This window comes from Oncorhynchus clarkii, chromosome 27 (genome assembly GCF_045791955.1).
Source record: "Oncorhynchus clarkii lewisi isolate Uvic-CL-2024 chromosome 27, UVic_Ocla_1.0, whole genome shotgun sequence".
Taxonomy (NCBI): domain Eukaryota; kingdom Metazoa; phylum Chordata; class Actinopteri; order Salmoniformes; family Salmonidae; genus Oncorhynchus; species Oncorhynchus clarkii.
The window spans coordinates 31,550,657-31,568,148 of record NC_092173.1 but is presented as its reverse complement, the minus strand read 5'-3'; the positions used below and the strand labels follow the sequence as shown (position 1 = coordinate 31,568,148).

The 17,492-nt window shown below is 43.7% G+C and overlaps 1 protein-coding gene across 1 annotated transcript in view; it reads right to left on the bottom strand.

The window, feature by feature from the left end:
- LOC139386146 (melatonin receptor type 1B-B-like) overlaps window positions 1–17,275 on the bottom strand; it is a 74,227-nt gene extending 56,952 nt beyond the window's left edge. The window contains exon 1 of the mRNA XM_071131597.1: window positions 16,876–17,275. Coding sequence (XP_070987698.1) covers window positions 16,876–17,056 — 181 coding nt within the window. The 5' untranslated portion in view covers window positions 17,057–17,275. The remainder of the gene's footprint in view (window positions 1–16,875) is intronic.
- Window positions 17,276–17,492: the final 217 nt, after the last annotated feature.

The following is a 17,492-nucleotide window of genomic DNA, read 5'->3' as shown; positions in this document are numbered from 1 at the left end:
CTCACCTTATTCCACCGATGACTGCCGTTACACCGTAGCACACGTTCCAGCAGGTATATCTCACTGATCATCCCCAAAGCCAACACCCCATTTGGTCGCCTTTCCTTCCAGTTCTCTGCTGCCAGTGACTAGAACGAATTGCAAAATTTGCTGAAGTTGGAGACTTTAATTTCCCTCACCAACTTTAAACATCAACTATCTGAGCAGCTAACCGATCACTGCAGCTGTACATAGTCCATCTGTAAATAGCCCACCCAATCTAGCTACCTCATCCCCATACTGTTTTTGTTTTATTTACTTTTCTGCTCTTTTGCACACAAGTATCTCTACTTGCACATCTGCTAAATTGTAATTATTCGCTCCTATGGCCTATTTATTGCCTACCTCCTCATGCCTTTTTGCACACACTGTATATAGACTTTCTCTTCTCTACTGTGTTATTGACTTGTTTGTGTTATTGGCTTGTTTATTGTTTACTCCATGTGTAACTCTGTGTTGTTGTCTGTGTCACACTGCTTTGCTTTATCTTGGCCAGGTCGCAGTGGTAAATGAGAACTTGTTCTCAACTAGCCTACCTGGTTAAATAAAGGTGTTCTCAACTAGCCTACCTGCTGAAATAAAGGTGTTCTCAACTAGCCTACCTGGTTAAATAAAGGTGTTCTCAACAAGCCTACCTGGTTAAATAAAGGTGAAATAAATAAAGACACTAGTCCCATTACAGCAAGTAGTCCCATTACAGTCACTGGTCCCATTACAGTCACTGGTCCCATTACAGCCACTAGTCACATCACAGTTGCTTGTCCCATTTACAGTCACTTGTCCCATACAGTCACTTGTCCCATTGTCCCATTACAGACATTAGTCCCATACAGTTACTCGTCCCATTACAACCACTAGTCCCATTACAGTTACTCTATAATATTCTATAATGCTCTCTAATACTCTCTTATTGTCTCATTTCCCTCTTTCACATAATTCTGGAATGGGAAGGATAGGGGGCGTTGCAGTCATCTTCATGGCCTGGTCACGCCTACCTTCTCTGGCTCTCTGTAGTGAGCTCTGGAGAGGTTCCATTGGGTACACTTCATGAATATAATCATGTAAATGGGGTCTGGAGTGGAGCAGCCAGAAGTCTTAGTGGCCCCGGCGTCTCTCCCTGGTTTGGCGAGGAGGAGGAGGAGGAGGCTTTTGGCGGAGCAGAGCCGCACACGCCTGTGAAGTGACGGAGCCTGCACTCTTTCAGATAAGTAAATGTCATGGGAATCCTCCAAATCACGTTACATTAGTGAAGAGCGCAGCAGAGTAAGAGAGAGAGAAGAGAGCGAGAGAGCGGGAGAGAGAGAGAGAGCGAGAGCGAGAGCGATAGCGAGAGAGAGAGAGAGAGAGAGAGAGAGAGAGAGCTACACCAGCAATGGCTCTGTTTCTGTCTCATCACACTCTCGCTCTCCGTACACAAGAAGACACTTATATGATCAGTCAAAACACACACACACACACACAGTCTTGTATAACTAACCTTGCGGGGGGACACAATTCAAACCCATTCAAAATCCTATTTTCCCTAACTCCTAACCCTAACCTGAAAACCTAACCTTTGCTCCTAACCCTAAAACTAAACCTAGCTACTAACCCTAACCCTAAACCCCCTAGCAATAGCATTTGATCTTGTGGGGACTTATAGTTAAACACGTCCACAGACACACACACACACACACACACACACACACACACACACACACACACACACACATGCACTCAGCACAGCAGGTAGAGCACAGCACAATGGAATGCTACACTTAATAACATACAAGTCATACATCAGTGACAGTGAATCACTGTAAGGATCTATTATCAGAGAAGAGATCCTATAGAGACATACTGACACAATGTCAAACACACACACACACACTATAGATAAAGAATATCCCCACACACAACATACACATCCACTGGGGATTCATTAGGAGACACAGCGAGCTGAAAGCTGAAAGCCTGCTTTAAGTGACTTCTTGGTGATACAGCACTTGAACCTGCTGTCTGAATCTTTCTGTCACTCTCTCCCGATGAAGCTATTTTTTTTCTCTCTCTCTGTCTACAGTTCTGTCTTTTTACCAAGACAAACTATTGTATTTCTCTGAATCGCACTCAGATATTCTCACACACACACACACACAAACACACACACACACACACACACACACACACACACACACACACACACACACACACACACACACACACACACACACACACACACACACACACACACACACACACACACACACAATCCACTTATGAAAAGGTGGCCTATTTTCTGAACCCATGATAAAGATGACCAAGGAGAGAGTTTTTCAGTGGGTAGATTTGTGTAGGCATGTACGCTGCTGTACGTGACAGGGTGTTCATCGTTACTCTACGACCATGAAAAAGACTCAAAAGCCCTTTTAATGAGACCAGTCTGCTTTAGTGCATTCAGAGAACCTGTGCCTAAGCATACTCTGGAAGATAGTAGTAGTGCACTCAGAAACCAATCAGAAAATAGTAGGGATGCACTCAGAAACCAGTCAGAAAATAGTAGAAGTGCACTCAGAAACCAATCAGAAAATAGTAGAAGTGCACTCAGAAACCAATCAGAAAATAAGAGTAGTGCACTCAGAAACCAATCAGAAAATAAGAGTAATGCACTCAGAAACCAATCAGAAAATAGTAGTGGTGCACTCAGAAACCAGTCAGAAAATAGTAGTAGTGCACTCAGAAACCAGTCAGAAAACCAGCTTGTGCTTCGGAGCAGAGGAGAGGAGCAGGTACAGATCAAAGCCCCCAACGGTTTTCTGGGAACGGTCAACCAACTTACAAAAAAAAATCAAATCAAATCAAATTTTATTTGTCACATACACATGGTTAGCAGATGTTAATGCGAGTGTAGCGAAATGCTTGTGCTTCTAGTTCCGACAATGCAGTAATAACAAGTAATCTAACTAACAATTCCAAAACTACTGTCTTGTACACAGTGTAAGGGGATAAAGAATATGTACATAAGGATATATGAATGAGTGATGGTACAGAGCAGCATAGGCAAGATACAGTAGATGGTATCGAGTACAGTATGTACAAATGAGATGAGTATGTAAACAAAGTGGCATAGTTTAAAGTGGCTAGTGATACATGTATTACATAAGGATACAGTCGATGATATAGAGTACAGTATATACGTATGCATATGAGATGAATAATGTAGGGTAAGTAACATTATATAAGGTAGCATTGTTTAAAGTGGCTAGTAATATATTTACATCATTTCCCATCAATTCCCATTATTAAAGTGGCTGGAGTTGAGTCAGTGTCAGTGTGTTGGCAGCAGCCACTCAGTGTTAGTGGTGGCTGTTTAACAGTCTGATGGCCTTGAGATAGAAGCTGTTTTTCAGTCTCTCGGTCCCAGCTTTGATGCACCTGTACTGACCTCGCCTTCTGGATGATAGCGGGGTGAACAGGCAGTGGCTCGGGTGGTTGATGTCCTTGATGATCTTTATGGCCTTCCTGTGACATCGGGTGGTGTAGGTGTCCTGGAGGGCAGGTAGTTTGCCCCCGGTGATGCGTTGTGCAGACCTCACTACCCTCTGGAGAGCCTTACGGTTGAGGGCGGTGCAGTTGCCATACCAGGCGGTGATACAGCCCGCCAGGATGCTCTCGATTGTGCATCTGTAGAAGTTTGTGAGTGCTTTTGGTGACAAGCCGAATTTCTTCAGCCTCCTGAGGTTGAAGAGGCGCTGCTGCGCCTTCTTCACGATGCTGTCTGTGTGAGTGGACCAATTCAGTTTGTCTGTGATGTGTATGCCGAGGAACTTAAAACTTGCTACCCTCTCCACTACTGTTCCATCGATGTGGATAGGGGGGTGTTCCCTCTGCTGTTTCCTGAAGTCCACAATCATCTCCTTAGTTTTGTTGACGTTGAGTGTGAGGTTATTTTCCTGACACCACACTCCGAGGGCCCTCACCTCCTCCCTGTAGGCCGTCTCGTCGTTGTTGGTAATCAAGCCTACCACTGTTGTGTCGTCCGCAAACTTGATGATTGAGTTGGAGGCGTGCGTGGCCACGCAGTCGTGGGTGAACAGGGAGTACAGGAGAGGGCTCAGAACGCACCCTTGTGGGGCCCCAGTGTTGAGGATCAGCGGGGAGGAGATGTTGTTGCCTACCCTCACCACCTGGGGGCGGCCCGTCAGGAAGTCCAGTACCCAGTTGCACAGGGCGGGGTCGAGACCCAGGGTCTCGAGCTTGATGACGAGCTTGGAGGGTACTATGGTGTTGAATGCCGAGCTGTAGTCGATGAACAGCATTCTCACATAGGTATTCCTCTTGTCCAGATGGGTTAGGGCAGTGTGCAGTGTGGTTGAGATTGCATCGTCTGTGGACCTATTTGGGCGGTAAGCAAATTGGAGTGGGTCTAGGGTGTCAGGTAGGGTGGAGGTGATATGGTCCTTGACTAGTCTCTCAAAGCACTTCATGATGACGGATGTGAGTGCTACGGGGCGGTAGTCGTTTAGCTCAGTTACCTTAGCTTTCTTGGGAACAGGAACAATGGTGGCCCTCTTGAAGCATGTGGGAACAGCAGACTGGTATAGGGATTGATTGAATATGTCCGTAAACACACCGGCCAGCTGGTCTGCGCATGCTCTGAGGGCGCGGCTGGGGATGCCGTCTGGGCCTGCAGCCTTGCGAGGGTTAACACGTTTAAATGTCTTACTCACCTCGGCTGCAGTGAAGGAGAGACCGCATGTTTTCGTTGCAGGCCGTGTCAGTGGCACTGTATTGTCCTCAATGCGGGCAAAAAAGTTATTTAGTCTGCCTGGGAGCAAGACAACACTGGCCACACACTGTAATACGCAGAAACACAGATACACACAAGTGTGTACACACACATTTGCACAACATTTAACACACACACGCATACTCACTCCCTCTTTCCCTATCTCTATCTAACTCCCTGACTTTACCATCCTCCCTCCCTCCCTCCCTCACTATATATATATATATATATATATATATATATATATATATATATATATATATATATATATATATATATATATATATATCCCTCCCTCCCTCTATTTTCTCCAACCAACTGGCATAAAACTAACCTCCAGACAGTGATCTGAACACATTGGGCTCTGGGTTGCACTATGTTCATGTCATGAAGTTCCAAGGTCACACATAGAGGATAGGAGAGGATCCAGGGGGTCACATACAAGCACCATACAGAGACACTGTTAAGCAGCTAATCACTCTCACTGGATGGACAGAAAAATGTGGTGGAGGGAGGAAAGACACAGGGAGGGATGGAGGGGAGAGAGAGAGGGAGAGAACGAGGGGAGGCACAGAGAGGGAGGAAAGGAGAGGAACAGAGAGGGTGTGAGGTAGAGGAGGGGAGGGAGGTGTAATAGAGAGAGAATGTGATTATCGGTGCAGACTGATAATAAACTGAGGCATTATATCCGGAACCCAGATAATTACTTTTTAATGGAATCAATTCTAACTGAACTTTTACCAAACCAAAATAGTTTGAATATCTCTACCAATTAAATATTCAGACATCAGGTGGCAAAAGGTATTAATAGACAGATTTTAGGCAATATATCCGTAACCCTGATAAATACTTTTTAATGGAATCAATTCTAACTGAACTTTTTCCAAACCAAAATAGTTTGAATATCTCTACCAATTAAATATTCAGACATCAGGTGGCAAAAGGTATTAATAGACAGATTTTCTGGTCGATGGTTATCGTAAAAGAGGGGCAGAGTTAGATGGAGGGAGCTGTAAATGGTATTTAGGGGGAAGGTTTTACAGTGCATGGATGGCTGGCAGTCTGAAAATAGGATGTTAAAATGTTTCTAAGTTTATGCCTACTACTCAGTTATCTTAGCCTCTAACCTTTAGTCCCTGAGAACATCACACAGGGGAAGGCAATTATGAGCACATAGGACAGACGTTCAAAAAGTTTTGGAGGGGAAAAAAGAGAAGCTGCAGGGGTAGAGGACTGCGCTGCGCACACACACACACACACACACACACACACACACACACACACACACACACACACACACACACACACACACACACACACACACACACTACCAACTCACCAGCTCTGGCACACTCCACAAGGGAGATAGAGAGAGAGGGAAATAAACAGAGGAGTGGGGGAAAGAGAGAGGAATGGGATAGATAATATGGAGAAAGAGAGGGGTTAAGCGAGAGAGAGAGAGAGAGAGAGAGAGAGAGAGAGTAAGAGAGAAGACAGAGAGAGAGAGAGACGAGAGAGAGTGACAGAGAGAGAGAATCTGGGGTGAGATAGAGTGCCATGTAGGCTTCAAAGGCAATGTCTGGCGACGTGCTGTCAATGGGCCCGGGCGCTGTGTCTGGGACGAGGTCTGGCTCTAGGAAGGTCTCCCCCCTGGCACATTTAGGAAGAATACCTCTGTGCCTGCCCTTAATTGTCTCCTGCTCATTAAGAGTGGGGGATAGGAGAGCTCTGGGACCTGTTAACAAGCCAGGCATATTAATAAGAGGTTCAATTAGATATTCACCCTCATATCCCCATTCAGCCACACTGACTATGTGGGTCTCAGGTAGCAGTTAGAGCATTGGGTCAGTAACTGAAGGTTAGAGCATTGGGTCAGTAACTGAAGGTTAGAGCATTGGATTAGTAACTGAAGGTTAGAGCATTGGGTCAGTAACTGAAGGTTAGAGCATTGGGTTTGTAACTGAAGGTTAAAGCATTGGGTTAGTAACTGAAGGTTAAAGCATTGGGTTAGTAACTGAAGGTTAGAGCATTGGGTCAGTAACTGAAGGTTAGAGCATTGGGTCAGTAACTGAAGGTTAGATAGAGCATTGGGTTAGTAACTGAAGGTTAGAGCATTGGGTTAGTAACTGAAGGTTAGAGCATTGGGTTAGTAACTGAAGGTTAGAGCATTGGGTTTGTAACTGAAGGGTCGCTGGTTCGAATACCCGAGCAGACAAGGATACAAATATTTTGATGTGCCCTTGAGCAAGGTACTTAACCCGAATTTGCTCCAGGAGATCTGTACTACTATGGCGGACCCAGTAAAACAACACATTTCACTGCCTCTATTCTGTGTATGTGGGAATAAAACATGTCATTTTTTCTCCTATCGGTCAATACGTGCACACACGCGTGCAAAAACACACACACACACACACACACAGAGGCGGCATGAGCTGCTTCCCCTAAAAAATAAACAGCCTCCACTACAGATATCAAACAACTTTCTGATCCAGAGTCATGGGATTACATACATCTGTGTGTGTGTGTGTGTGTGTGTGTGTGTGTGTGTGTGTGTGTGTGTGTGTGTGTGTGTGTGTGTGTGTGTGTGTGTGTGTGTGTGTGTGTGTGTGTGTGTGTGTGTGTGTGTGTGTGTGTGTGTGTGTATGTGTGTGTGCGTGCGCAGTGATGCTGACAATTCTCTTGCTCTGTGTTGCACAACACATACAATGAATTCTCTCTCCATTCCCAGACTAAAGCAATTTCTCTCTTATTACAATAATGACATAAAAACCTATACTACCAACAAGTACTCAAGAAATGTTATCAATAGATGTTGTCTTTGGAATGCAATTTTTATGCAACTAGGAGGCGGCTAGGACACAAGCACTTATTTTTTCTTTGTGCATTGGGGCTAGATGCGAACTGTCACATCTTGGCATCTTGACTGGCTGCAACCATGCGTTAGACCAGGGTAGAGGTGTCATGTCCAGAGGGGGCGCAGAGGCACGTGCCCTCTCACAGTGGTCCTCTTGGAGCTCTTTCCATCACATAAGCTGACCAGGTGAATCCAGGTGAAAGCTATGACCCCTTATTGATGTCACCTGTTAAATCCAATTCAAATCAATGTAGCTGAAGGGGAGGAGACAGGTTAAAGGAATTTTAAGCCTTGACACAATTGAGACATGGATTGTGTATGTGTGCCATTCAGAGGGTGAATGAGCAAGACAAAAGATTGAAGTGCCTTTGAATGGGGTATGGTAGTAACTGCAACGCTGCTGGGTTTTTCACGCTCAACAGTTTCCTATGTGTATCAAGAATGGTCCACCACCCAAAGGACATCCAGCCAACTGGACATACACTAACTGTGGGAAGCATTTGAGTCCACATCGATCAGCATCCATGTGGAACACTTTCGACCATTTGTAGTCCATGCCCAATGAATTGAGGCTGTTCTGAGGGCAAAATGGTGTGGAACGCAATATTAGGGAGGTGTTCCTAATGTTTTGTCCACTCAATTTATGTATATACAGTACGAGTCAAAAGTTTGGACACACCTACTCATTCAAGGGTTTTTCTTTATTTTTACTATTTTTCTAAATTGTAGAATAATAGTGAAGACATCAAATCTATGACATAACACATATGGAATCATGTAGTAACCAAAAACGTGTTAAACAAATCAAAATATATTTTATATTTGAGATTCTTCAAAGTAGCCACCCTTTGCCTTGATGACAGCTTTGCACACTCTTGGCATTCTCTCAACCAGCTTCATGAGGTAGTCACCTGGAATGCATTTCAATTAACAGGTGTCCCTTGTTAAAAGTTAATGGTGGAAAGTATTTCCTTCTTAATGCGTTTGAGCCAATCAGTTGTGTTGTGACAAGGTAGGGTTTGTATACAGAAGATAGTCCTATTTGGTAAAAGACCAAGTCCATATTATGGCAAGAACAGCCCAAATGTGACTCGGTTCAGGAAAGTAGGCGTATGTCGCGGGTCTCTACTTCACAGGAGAGCCTTTTGAACGTAAACATTTTTTTTTTATCAAAATGTGTTTTTTTGCAGAGATGCCTTCTTGAACATATGAACTTTCATGTGCCTTAACAGCAAACGTGTATTCCATCTGTAAATACAAATACCATTTTTAAATTATGAGCTTGGTTGCTTTAGCCACAGAAAAAGAGAGCAACCTTCCCGCTAGCCATGATTGGCTGAGATAATGAGTGGGCTGGACATGCCGAGAGATGACTTCGGATTAGTCTGCCATATAGCATGCTTTTGTCTATTTGTCTCCGGATTACATCTTCAAACTAAGGGAAACCATGGCATCCGTGACAGGGAGAAGCGTCCATCCATCCATGTTGTATACGGACGGGTAAGATAGTATAGCTAACAGCTAGCTACATTTTCAGATATTAAACGTTTCTAATTTCAACAGAAAGTTGATTTAATTTCAAGTTAAAGTGCACTGTTAGCTAGGTAGCTAATGTTAGCTGGCTGGCTCACTAGCTAAAGTTACGTGTATGATCTTATTATTTGTATCTCAAAGCCATTTGCTTTGCTAATTATAGCCTAATGTTCTCTAGCTAACATTGAACTTGATTGGTTACCTACCTGCAGATTCATGCAGGGTAGTAACATCATGGGTTGGGATTATGGTACATTGTTTGGCTAGCTAGCTAGCTACATGTCTTAACAAAATACATAACAAAAGACAAATTGCAAGTATATATTTCAATAGAATGTCACTGCAACAACGGTTGATAGACATAGCTGGTAAATTCACTCTGGCTATCCACTCTGATTTCAGAGCACCGTAAGATAGTCTAGCTTGTTACATTTTCAGATATTACACGTTTCTAATTTTGACAAAGTCATTTTCATTTCAAGTTAAACTGACAGTTAGCTAGCTAGCTAACATTAGCTCGCTGGCTCGCTAGCTAACGTTACATGGATGATCTGGTTATTCATATCTCAGAACCATTTGCTTTGCTAGTTATAGCCTAATGTTAGCTAGCTAACATTGACCCTGGTTGGATCTCTGCATGTGTGGTTCCCACAGTGAAGCATGGAGGAGTAGGTGTGATGTGTGGGGGTGCTTTGCTGGTGACACTGTCTGTGATTTATTTAGAATTAAAGGCACACTTAACCAGCATGGCTACCACAGCATTCTGCGGTAGCCAACTCATGGATGAGTTGGACCACAGAGTGAAGGAAAAGCAGCCAACAAGTGCTCAGCTGACATGGGAACTTCTTCAAGACTGTTGGAAAATATTTCCAGGTGAAGATGGTTGAGGGAATGCCAAGAGTGTGCAAAGCTGTCATCAAGGCAAAGAGTGGTTGCTGGTGCTGGCTAAAGCTAAAACTGGCGAGTGTAGAGAGTATAGAGATATTGTTATCCACGTCGGCACCAACGATGTTAGGATGAAACAGTCAGAGATCACCAAGCGCAACATAGCTTCTGCGTGTAAATCAGCTAGAAAGATGTGTCGGCATCGAGTAATTGTCTCTGGCCCCCTCCCAGTTAGGGGGAGTGATGAGCTCTACAGCAGAGTCTCACAACTCAATCGCTGGTTGAAAACTGTTTTCTGCCCCTCCCAAAAGATAGAATTTGTAGATAATTGGCCCTCTTTCTGGGACTCACCCACAAACAGGACCAAGCCTGACCTGCTGAGGAGTGACGGACTCCATCCTAGCTGGAGGGGTGCTCTCATTTTATCTACCAACATAGACAGGGCTCTAACTCCTCTAGCTCCACAATGAAATAGGGTGCAGGCCAGGCAGCAGGCTGTTAGCCAGCCTGCCAGCATAGTGGAGTCTGCCACTAGCACAGTCAGTGTAGTCAGCTCAGCTATCACCATTGAGACCGTGTCTGTGCCTCGACCTGGGTTGGGCAAAACTAAACATGGCGGTGTTCGCCTTAGCAATCTCACTAGGATAAAGACCACCTCCATTCCTGTCATTATTGAAAGAGATCATGATACCTCACATCTCAAAATAGGGCTACTTAATGTTAGATCCCTTACTTCAAAGGCAATTATAGTCAATGAACTAATCACTGATCATAATCTTGATGTGATTGGCCTGACTGAAACATGGCTTAAGCCTGATGAATTTACTGTGTTAAATGAGGCCTCACCTCCTGGCTACACTAGTGACCATATCCCCCGTGCATCCCGCAAAGGCGGAGGTGTTGCTAACATTTACGATAGCAAATTTCAATTTACAAAAAAAAAATGACGTTTTCGTCTTTTGAGCTTCTAGTCATGAAATCTATGCAGCCTACTCAATCACTTTTTATAGCTACTGTTTACAGGCCTCCTGGGCCATATACAGTGTTCCTCACTGAGTTCCCTGAATTCCTATCGGACCTTGTAGTCATAGCGGATAATATTCTAATCTTTGGTGACTTTAATATTCACATGGAAAAGTCCACAGACCCACTCCAAAAGGCTTTCGGAGCCATCATCGACTCAGTGGGTTTTGTCCAACATGTCTCTGGACCCACTCACTGTCACAGTCATACGCTGGACCTAGTTTTGTCCCATGGAATAAATGTTGTGGATCTTAATGTTTTTCCTCATAATCCTGGACTATCGGACCACCATTTTATTACGTTTGCAATTGCAACAAATAATCTGCTCAGACCCCAACCAAGGATCATCAAAAGTCGTGCTATAAATTCACAGACAACACAAAGATTCCTTGATGTCCTTCCAGATTCCCTCTGTCTACCCAAGGACGCCAGAGGACAAAAATCAGTTAACCACCTAACTGAGGAACTCAACTTAACCTTGCGCAATACCCTTGATGCAGTTGCACCCCTAAAAACTAAAAACATTTCTCATAAGAAACTAGCTCCCTGGTACACAGAAAATACCCGAGCTCTGAAGCAAGCTTCCAGAAAATTGGAACGGAAATGGCGCCACACCAAACTGGAAGTCTTCCGACTAGCTTGGAAAGACAGTACTGTGCAGTACCGAAGAGCCCTTACTGCTGCTCGATCATCCTATTTTTCTAACTTAATTGAGGAAAATAAGAACAATCCGAAATTCCTTTTTGATACTGTCGCAAAGCTAACTAAAAAGCAGCATTCCCCAAGAGAGGATGACTTTCACTTTAGCAGTGATAAATTCATGAACTTCTTTGAGGAAAAGATTTTGATTATTAGAAAGCAAATTACGGACTCCTCCTTAAATCTGTGTATTCCTTCAAAGCTCAGTTGTCCTGAGTCTGCACAACTCTGCCAGGACCTAGGATCAAGAGAGACGCTCAAGTGTTTTAGTACTATATCTCTTGACACAATGATGAAAATAATCATGGCCTCTAAACCTTCAAGCTGCATACTGGACCCTATTCCAACTAAACTACTGAAAGAGCTGCTTCCTGTGCTTGGCCCTCCTATGTTGAACATAATAAACGGCTCTCTATCCACCGGATGTGTACCAAACTCACTAAAAGTGGCAGTAATAAAGCCTCTCTTGAAAAAGCCAAACCTTGACCCAGAAAATATAAAAAACTATCGGCCTATATCGAATCTTCCATTCCTCTCAAAAATTTTAGAAAAGGCTGTTGCGCAACAACTCACTGCCTTCCTGAAGACAAACAATGTATACGAAATGCTTCAGTCTGGTTTTAGACCCCATCATAGCACTGAGACGGCACTTGTGAAGGTGGTAAATGACATTTTAATGGCATCGGACCGAGGCTCTGCATCTGTCCTCGTGCTCCTAGACCTTAGTGCTGCTTTTGATACCATCGATCACCACATTCTTTTGGAGAGACTGGAAACCCAAATTGGTCTACACGGACAAGTTCTGGCCTGGTTTAGATCTTATCTGTCGGAAAGATATCAGTTTGTCTCTGTGAATGGTTTGTCCTCTGACAAATCAACTGTAAATTTCGGTGTTCCTCAAGGTTCCGTTTTAGGACCACTATTGTTTTCACTATATATTTTACCTCTTGGGGATGTCATTCGAAAACATAATGTTAACTTTCACTGCTATGCGGATGACACACAGCTGTACATTTCAATTAAACATGGTGAAGCCCCAAAATTGCCCTTGCTAGAAGAATGTGTTTCAGACATAAGGAAGTGGATGGCTGCAAACTTTCTACTTTTAAACTCGGACAAAACAGAGATGCTTGTTCTAGGTCCCAAGAAACAAAGAGATCTTCTGTTGAATCTGACAATTAATCTTAATGGTTGTACAGTCGTCTCAAATAAAACTGTGAAGGACCTCGGCGTTACTCTGGACCCTGATCTCTCTTTTGAAGAACATATCAAGACCATTTCAAGGACAGCTTTTTTCCATCTACGTAACATTGCAAAAATCAGAAACTTTCTGTCCAAAAATGATGCAGAAAAATTAATCCATGCTTTTGTCACTTCCAGGTTAGACTACTGCAATGCTCTACTTTCCGGCTACCCGGATAAAGCACTAAATAAACTTCAGTTAGTGCTAAATACGGCTGCTAGAATCCTGACTAGAACCAAAAAATTTGATCATATTACTCCAGTGCTAGCCTCTCTACACTGGCTTCCTGTCAAAGCAAGGGCTGATTTCAAGGTTTTACTGCTAACCTACAAAGCATTACATGGGCTTGCTCCTACCTATCTCTCTGATTTGGTCCTGCCGTACATACCTACACGTACGCTACGGTCACAAGACGCAGGCCTCCTAATTGTCCCTAGAATTTTTAAGCAAACAGCTGGAGGCAGGGCTTTCTCCTATAGAGCTCCATTTTTATGGAACGGTCTGCCTACCCATGTCAGAGACGCAAACTCGGTCTCAACCTTTAAGTCTCTACTGAAGACTCATCTCTTCAGTGGGTCATATGATTGAGTGTAGTCTGGCCCAGGAGTGGGAGGGTGAACGGAAAGGCTCTGGAGCAACGAACCGCCCTTGCTGTCTCTGCCTGGCCGGTTCCCCTCTTTCCACTGGGATTCTCTGCCTCTAACCCTATTACAGGGGCTGAGTCACTGGCTTTACTGGGGCTCTCTCATGCCGTCCCTGGAGGGGGTGCGTCACCTGAGTGGGTTGAGTCACTGATGTGGTCATCCTGTCTGGGTTGGCGCCCCCCCCCCCCCCTTGGGTTGTGCCGTGGCGGAGGTCTTTGTGGGCTATACTCAGCCTTGTCTCAGGATGGTAAGTTGGTGGTTGAAGATATCCCTCTAGTGTTGTGGGGGCTGTGCTTTGGCAAAGTGGGTGGGGTTATATCCTTCCTGTTTGGCCCTGTCCGGGGGTGTCCTCGGATGGGGCCACAGTGTCTCCTGACCCCTCCTGTCTCAGCCTCCAGTATTTATGCTGCAGTAGTTTATGTGTCGGGGGGCTAGGGTCAGTTTGTTATATCTGGAGTACTTCTCCTGTCCTATTCGGTGTCCTGTGTGAATCTAAGTGTGCGTTCTCTAATTCTCTCCTTCTCTCTTTCTCTCTCTCGGAGGACCTGAGCCCTAGGACCATGCCCCAGGACTACCTGACATGATGACTCCTTGCTGTCCCCAGTCCACCTGGCTGTGCTGCTGCTCCAGTTTCAACTGACCTGAGCCATAGGACCATGCCCCAGGAATACCTGACATGATGACTCCTTGCTGTCCCCAGTCCACCTGACTGTGCTGCTGCTCCAGTTTCAACTATTCTGCCTTATTATAATTCGACCATGCTGGTCATTTATGAACATTTGAACATCTTGACCATGTTTTGTTATAATCTCCACCCGGCACAGCCAGAAGAGGACTGGCCACCCCACATAGCCTGGTTCCTCTCTAGGTTTCTTCCTAGGTTTTGGCCTTTCTAGGGAGTTTTTCCTAGCCACCGTGCTTCTACACCTGCATTGCTTGCTGTTTGGGGTTTTAGGCTGGGTTTCTGTACAGCACTTTGAGATATCAGCTGATGTACGAAGGGCTATATAATTTTTTTTGATTTGATTTGATTTGATTTGGTTACTTTGAAGAATCTCAAGTCTAAAATATATTTAGATTTGTTTAACACTTGTTTGGTTACTACATGATTCCATATGTGTTATTTCATAGTTTTGATGTCTTTGCTATTATTCAACAATGTAGAAAATAGTACAAATAAAGAAAAACCCTTGAATGAGTAGGTGTGTCCAAACTTTTGACTCATACTGTATATATATTTTTGATGTATTATTATTATTTGTTGATTCTTTGTAATACTCCTAGCCACTTTGCAATTTTATGTTGTTTTATGAAGTTGTTCTGAATAAGACTCACATGCCTTTCAATTGTTTACCCAGATTTTAGAAAAGATGTGAAGCATATTTAGGGAGTGTTAGTAAATTTACTCTGGAGTGCCAGAGGGCGCTCAGAGTGTGCCCTGGCCGTTCGTAAATTCAGAACATTTGCAGAAAAATACATAGAATTAAGCCTAACAATTATGCTCTAGATTCCAGGAATAAACTGCCCCTCAGACTTTTAGGGTGCATGACACCCCTAATAGATGATGCCTGAATAAAAGCAAGTGAACCGAGCACGGTAAATCACGACTGTGACTGCTGTCAAAGTGCTACAGAGATTTGAGAGCTCAGTGTTGAGAACAAGACTGGAATTGACCGAAAGTATTACAACTAATCCCCGGCCCCTGCATTACATCCCCAAACCATCACAACTGAATTGTTTTTCTGTTTTCAAACATATATTACAATATTAATCAGTAACCTAGATGACAGCTACCTAGCCCGGTCAGAAAACGCCAAACAAAATAAATATATTATAAGTCACCCGAATGGGCACATAATGTTACAGCAACTGTAACACAGCTGACATGTGTTGGTATAATTGGTGCTCGTGCGCCTTTTTTTCCCGCACCGTTTTATACGGTGTTACTTTTGCATTTTCACTATGGACACGACAGGCCTATTGTAACGGAAGATTTCCTTCTCTTCGTCTGAAGAGGTGTAGCAAGGATCGGACCAATATGCAGTGTGGTAAGTGTCCATGACGATTTTAATAAGAAAAGCCTGAACACTATGAAATACAAAAACAATAAAGTGACTATAAACGAACCGAAACAGTCCCGTGTGGCACTGACACAGGAAACAAACACCCACAAACCAACAGTGAAACCCAGGCTACCTAAATATGGTTCTCAATCAGGGACAACGATAAACAGCTGCCTCTGATTGAGAACCATATCAGGCCAAACACAGAACTAGAAAAACATAGAAATACAAACATAGACTGCCCACCCCAACTCACGCCCTGACCATACTAAATAAAGACAAAACAAATGAAATAAAGGTCAGAACGTGACACTTATGAAAACAGCTCATAATGTTGTCAAAATCCAATTTGAAAAAAAAGGTGTAGGCCTCTGTTTATACACAAACAAAAAAACATGTATATTTGCTTATGTATTATTTAATAACAATACTATTAAATAACAATTATGGTCAATATTGATAGAACAATGGATTAAGGCAACAATAAACCAAGCTAAAATAATCCCATGAGATTTAAATATGTTATGCTAATCATAATCTATGTATACTTCATGTGCACATTGTTTGGTAGGAATTGAGCGCCACAATAAGATCTGAGAACTCCCTGTAGCTCTTCACAAGTGACTCCCGAATGACTCTCAAAACATTGCCATAGGTTAAAACACCTTACAGACAATAAGACAACATTTTCCCATAACAATCATCAATGTTCGATACAATCATAGTTTTTCTCTGTGCATAAAGTAAACTAAATACATATGATGTTCACACCATCCGCATAGGGGGAATACTATGATTGTGTGTTCAGCAGTCTCATTCATATGGGGTATTGAATGTAGGTTTATTGATGTGAATGAGACCATTCAGTGATTCAGATTAGGCACAAGACCGAAATCCTATTTTCAGAATCTCTCCTTGTCATTGCATTTATGATATATATATATATTGTATTGGCCGATAAATCAATGTTATGCCAAATAATTTCAACAATATTAAGGTAGGCTATAACCAGGGCTGCCATCTTTCTCCGTCTCTCTCTCTCTGACTGTCTCACACACACACACACACACACACACACACACACACACACACAAAAGAGACACAAACAATAATTATCCACTTACCCGCATTCCTAAGTTTCCGGTTCCTAAGCACTGAAATGATAACCAGCAAGTTGCCCAGGACATCCACCACCGTGGTGAAGATCAGCACGCTGGCCAGCACAGTGATAGCCCATGCGGGACGCGCCCCCGGCCGCGCTTCCAGTTCTGTGCGGTTCCTGGAGAACGAAACATTCTCTGGCATTTCGAAAACCTTAGGGCTGCCAATTTATGTCCTCCCAGTCCGAGACATTCAAACCCTGCTGTCCTTCTGACAAAACACTGCCATGTTGTTGCAAAAGTAGACTTGTAGCCTATTTAATAGCTGAATATGTTAAACGTCGCGTTGGGTTTTGACAGTCTGTGATGCACAGTTTCTCAACTTGCCCCGAGTGAGCGCGCCTTCATTGAGTTGTTTATAACTGCGCCCGCTCTGGCTAGCTGACCCTAATATCCCCTATCGATCAAATACTTGAGAAGACTCGTGGGTGCTCCGTGCCCTCATTCCTGGCAGCTTATTTGCATATCCAGTCCAGCTGTTATCCCTGTGTGAACGCGCCTATCGCTTTCTCTCAATCCTCCTCTCTCCTGTTCCGGTCGGACCGAACCTTGCCCGCAGTGCTGTGAGCTGCCGTGTGTCT